At 33.3% G+C, this 6,064-nt stretch overlaps 1 protein-coding gene across 1 annotated transcript; it reads right to left on the reverse strand.

The window, feature by feature from the left end:
* On the reverse strand, positions 1 to 3,092 carry LOC133699241 (probable inactive receptor kinase RLK902). The gene is made up of 2 exons (XM_062122408.1): positions 1,484 to 3,092; positions 1 to 922 (listed from the first exon to the last, which is right to left on the reverse strand). Exons 1-2 carry the CDS (start codon positions 2,751 to 2,753, stop codon positions 321 to 323), a joined length of 1,872 nt encoding a protein of 623 aa, XP_061978392.1. The 5' UTR covers positions 2,754 to 3,092; the 3' UTR covers positions 1 to 320.
* Positions 3,093 to 6,064: the final 2,972 nt, after the last annotated feature.

Genomic DNA, 6,064 nt, shown 5'->3' on the forward strand with positions numbered 1-6,064 from the left:
TACTCAACTGAAATAATTTGCTGGTTATTCACACTTTCACACAGCCAAGTAAGAATAATACTGTTGGAGTTCTCCTATAAAATACAGCATCAAAGGTAAAACAAAATGCAGAAGTAAACTGCAGCTACGAAAACAGGTAAAGGAAAAATGAACAGAAGGAAATGGGAAAGGAGTTCACAAACAAGATGAACCCAAGAATAAACAAACAAATGAAGCACTGCATTAAACAATGTATGAAAACCGGGAAACATGGAGAGATTTATGATTTCTTTTGTCATTTAAGAAGATGGTGGTGCATCTGAATCAACCCAATAAGTATGTTAAGAGGACTTGTCATCGATAATGTCATGTTCTTGTGAGCTAGAACGACAAAGGTCCTCCATTCGGCTTCTCACCTCGGACATTGAAGGGCGGTTATCAGGATATTGAGCAGTGCAATCGCTTGCAAGCTGTAGGAGCTGAACCATATCCTCCTCTACAGTCTGGTATCGAAGAAGCTCAGGATCAAACACCTCAGCAGACCATTCTTCTCTGACAACAGATTGGACCCATCTTGGAAGGTCTACACCCTCATCATTCAATTGCGTATGTGTTGGAGCCTTTCCTGTGAGCAATTCCAACAGCAATATACCAAAACTGTAGACATCAGCTTTTTGGGATACTTTACGAGCATCCGTCACTTCTGGTGCACGATAGCCATCGATGCGGTTGGGAGTGGGGGTAGGACCTGCTAGGTGTGCAAGGCCGAAGTCAGAGACACGGGCTTCAAACGAAGTGGTGAGGAGGATATTTGATGACTTGATGTTTCCATGAGAGTTTGCAGGGCCCTGAGAGTGGATGTATGCAATCCCTCTGGCAGCTCCAAGAGCAATGCCAGACCTTGTCTCCCAATTCAATGGAGTCCTGCCAGAACCTTTATTTCCTGCAGTTGAAACCAAATGTTATAACAAGCAAAAGCACAGCCAACATTGCATATTTACCTTAATCTGCTGCTCATGTACCTCAATTCTCAAAATTATCAAATAGTTTCAAGGGACAGATGCTAACATCTACACATAAAACCATGCTTGAATGCTTTCAAGAGACCAGAATGCAACTATGAACGGCAGTTGTCCATTTATAACTATTCTCTCAAGGCAGTTTAAGAGGACTTCAATTGTCAACTATCCAATGAAACATGACTTCTATCAAATAAAAGCATAGTTTAGGATTTGAAATTACACGTGGTAAATTTCATTCTGCAAAATGCGATTTCCAGATAGGAACTACATGACAGAATTATATGAAAGTATCAACAGTTTTATTACATGAAATAAGCATGTCAGAATACCCAAAATCAAGTAATTAGTCTTGAAAGATAACAGAATCATATACCAGACATATGAAAAATCCAACAATCAAGACGGTTAGGAAAGAAAAATAACAGAAATTATAAGGAATCAAAAGGGAATTAAACATTATGAAAAAAGAAGGCAATGCTCACCATGCAAAAGGGCAGATAAGCTTCCCATGGGCATGTAATCATGAACAAGAAGCTTTTCATCCCGGCTGTAATAATAAGCCCTCAATGGAACCAAATTCTCATGATTCATATTTCCAACCCGTTCAATCTTCTCTCTAAATTCCTTCTCCGGTACCGTTACTTCCTTCAGCCTCTTCACAGCCACCACCAACCCCACATCCAAAGTGGCCTTATAGGCAGTACCAAACGTTCCCTTCCCCAAAACCTCTGCGGAAGCTTTCAACAAGTCCTCCAAATCAAATGCCCTCACCGCGTTCCCAAAGAACACCAAATTCTTAGTCCCACTACTCTTAGCTTCACTTTTCACTACCGCCCCAGTTTGCCCTGCACTCACATTACCACTCCCCCCTGCCGCCTTCTCACCGGGGATCTCAACTTCTCTTTCCCTTGGCTGCTCAACATCTTTAGACCCTACTTCTTTTTTGTCTCTCTTTCGTCGACACAAGAAGATCAAGATCAATAAAATTAACAAAAATCCAATTACACATCCAATAACAATCCCAGCAATTGCTCCACCAGACAACTTATCACCACCATTTGAAGTACCATTGCAAGAAACCAAAGGTCCCCCACAAAGCAAGGTCCCTTGAAAAGCACTTGCAGGCTTATTAGACAACTTCTGAGGAATACGACCAGTCAAATTGTTAAAAGAAACATTGAATTGATCAAGTGGCAAATTCAAGTCAGGAATGGAACCAGTAAGCTGATTCCCCTCCAAATACAAAGTATCCAACCTAGTCAAGTTATTAAAACTTGGAGAGATCACACCAGAGAAGTTATTATTAGCCAAGTTTAACCTTACCAAGTTCTGTAACTTGAACAAGAATTCAGGAATCTCCCCAGAAAAGAAGTTCCCTTGCAAATAAAGATTACGTAGAGAAATAATATCGCCTATATCAGCTGGAATTCGCCCTGAAAGTGCATTGAACCTCAAAGACAGTGTTTGCAAACTTGTTAAATTTCCAAGTGCAACAGGCAGCCGCCCTGAAAATCCCATGGCCGGTAACCTTAACTCAACAACCGTACTGTTCTTTTGGTCACAAAACACTCCCACCCATTGACATGGATTCTCTGACAGGTTCCACAAAAGTGATCTGCCTCCAACTGCATCACGTAGAGTTACCAAAGCTGCCTTCTCAGAAGCTAGATCTGACTCCACGGTAGATAACGAATTCAATGAGAAAAACACAAAGAAAGCTATTGAAACTATAAGTGTTGGTCTTGGCTTCATTTTTGGTGGCAAAACCAAAAATGAAAACCAACCAAGAATATATATATATATATATTAGTTAACTAAAAGAACTGTTTTTTTTTTTTTTAAAAGGTTGTTCTTTGGTTTCTTCAAGTTCTGGACAGAATCAAAAAAAGTTTTATATTGGGATTTGAAGGTTCTCAAAAATGAAAATGGGGTGGTGTGAATTCTTGAATTTTGTTGAGAATGTGTATTAGACAGATGGTTTTTTCAACTCTTAGACAGATGGTTGTGCCCCTGTGGAGGGGGAGGCAAAGAAAGACAGATAGAAAATGATGTTGCAGTATACTGTTAAAAGCCAAGCCAAGACATTGGAAGGTAGAACTCACTTCCTCTGCTGAGTTGTCTATTGTTATAGTTTAATAAAATTTTCCTATAAATTATACAGTCCTTCTAGGACGATGATGACTATTATTAACCAAAAAAAATTTGGAGGGGAAAGGGTTTTTATTTTTTATTTTTTTTATTTTTTTATTTAATATTAATTTTATTAAAATTCAACCGTATTATTCCAATTTATTTTTTGTAAGATTATCTTAAACTCATAATCTGAATTACAGATTTGACAAGGTAATTCGATTGATTTGAATTTTTTTAATTGATTTTTTTCTCAAAAAATATCATTTAATACAAAGTTAATAAAAAATTAGACTTCGTGATTTATTTTGATGTGTTTTTTTATAAGGTTATTTCCATCTTATTATTCGAGTCACAAGTTTGGCAATTAACATTGGTTGACCTGAGTCTTTTTTTTATTCATTTCTCATTGAATTTTTTTATTTTATCTTTCAACACTGGTTAATTAAGAATTAAGATTCATAATTTATTTCGTTATTCTTTTTATTAGGTTATTCTAGTCTCATGATCATGATCATGAGTTTGACAGGTTAATCCGGGTTGACTCAAATTATTTTTGTGGGTTTTGTTTTTCAGTTTCATCATTCAACATTGAGATTATTGGAATTTGAGTTTTGTAATTTGTTTTGATTTGCTTTTTATAAAGTTATCATTATCTCAAAACATGGTATGCAGACTAGGAGGTTAATATGTGTTGACTTGAATCTATCTAATATGTTATTGTTTCAATATTTATTAAAAAAAATATCATTTAAAATATTTATTTTGAGTCAAACTATATTTTTATTGGCAATACAAGTTGTCTTTGGACTCACCAGACAATAAAATCACATCAGATTAATTCTCACACGTTTTTTTTTCTAATATAAAAACATTAGTAATGCTAATATATTTTTTTACATTAAAAAATAATAATCCGACTCGCAACATAGTACTAACCGATTATTTAGTTGTTATTTAACTTAGATAAATTTGAATTGATTTAAAAATTTAACTCAAGTTAGGTTTTTAAAAAAATAAAAAAGAGTTAATTCATGTTAAATTTAGATAATTTGACACGTTAACTCATTAACATTTAGATAATTTGACACGTTAACTCATAACAGTATAGAAAGGTAAAAATATTATTTGATTTTGTTTTATAAAAAAAATACTATCTTAACTTTTTTTAAAAAAATATATATTAAAATATTATTATTTATTTATTTGATCCAAGTAATAAATTCAACTTGAGTTTTGGACCTGGTTTAACTTTAGTGATCTCGATTGGAAGGAGAAGATTTCAAGTATACTACTCATTTTCGACCAAGTGTGCATTGGGAGAGATTTTTCTCTTTTAGTGTAATGTTTTCTTAAATCCAAATCTTAAATGATATACCATGAAAAAAAATCATGTAAATGATATTTTAACAATTAGAATATTCTTGTATTACCGCATAATATTTATACACGTGTCTACATTAATACATTTAAGATAATATAATGAAAAATAAAAACAAAAAAAGGCCATGAAATTAAAATGGGTTGCCAAATTCAATTATTAATTCTAAAATTACTAGGATTATTCTCAATAAATTAAACGTCTTCAGGTTCAATCATTAAAAAAAAAAAAGGGAAAACAATATTCAACCAAATGTCAGTCTATTTATTCCCCTGGAAACTTGCCGAGCTGTCTCTTTTCACTTTATATTGTTTAATAAGCCGAGAAAGTAGCTCGTTTTTAATAATGTCCTGGACAGTTCACGAAAATAAAGCAGCAAGAAGAAGTACCTGTCTTAATGTCTTTCATCAACTTTTTCCCTTTATTTTTAGGACCGATCGAGCACAAGGGGGCAAATGGCCTTTTCCTTGTAAGAACTCTTGACAAACGTCGAGGGACGGAGTTAGACCTTTCTAAGAAGAAGTTAACGAATCCACGTTAGGCATGGACGTCAGGTTTAAGCTAGCAGAACTAGCTCAACCTTTGATAGATTAATTAAATGTTATTGGCAGTTAACAAAATCTTAATTTCATAATTGGGATCTAAAATTAAAAGATCTTAAGAAAAATATGAAAATTCTAATAATAAATTCGAGGAATAATATCTCTCTTTTTGTAAAGTATGTTTCCGAATAGATTCTCACCTCCTCCTTTGCTGGAGGCTTACCTTCTCAATTCTTAACCTATAATATATACACCGTCAGTTCAATATTAATTTTATTTTATTTATTTATTTATTTATGAAAGCTTGATAGAATCTTAATTATTCAATAACAATAGTTATTTTATAGTTATTAAACTCGATTTACTTTATAAATTGATTCGGTAACTCACACAATGCCACAACTAATTCTGTCAAATATAGGTAAAACTCGTCTGAATCTTTTAAGAGTTTTTTTTTTCAAAACAATATTGTTTTTTTAAAAAATATATATATACTAAAATAATATCATTTTAAAATTAATCTGATTAATTAGTATTTTAGATCTTGGAACAGATTTAATATAAACAGTTTTTTCCATCTAAAATTTTATATTATAATCATTCAAAAATCAAATCTAAAATCTTTATTTTTCTTTGAGGATATCCAACCTAGGTTCAATATTCATGCTATATATATATATATCAAGAAAAGAAGAACTCCATCAAGGCATCATTAATCAATTCAATTTTATTTGGACAAGTAATAATGTAAGAAGAAAAGAAGAGAGATTCCTTGACAACTGTCATTGTATGCGACAGATTCGTGACCACTTTCTTCGTTTTTACAAATTTAGTCAAAAAGCTACCATTGGTCGGTCACGAATACAAAAATACAGGTTTGTGGATTTATCAGTCTAAATTACATTGCTCTTTTCATTTTTTTTAGGTTATTGTGCTGCCCAATAAAAAGTAGGCGATTTGACGTGGCAACAGATGGCTGGACAGATGTCACGGTACTGTGATGCTTTTGA

Source organism: Populus nigra, chromosome 7 (genome assembly GCF_951802175.1).
Source record: "Populus nigra chromosome 7, ddPopNigr1.1, whole genome shotgun sequence".
In the NCBI taxonomy this organism is placed as follows: Eukaryota; Viridiplantae; Streptophyta; class Magnoliopsida; order Malpighiales; family Salicaceae; genus Populus; species Populus nigra.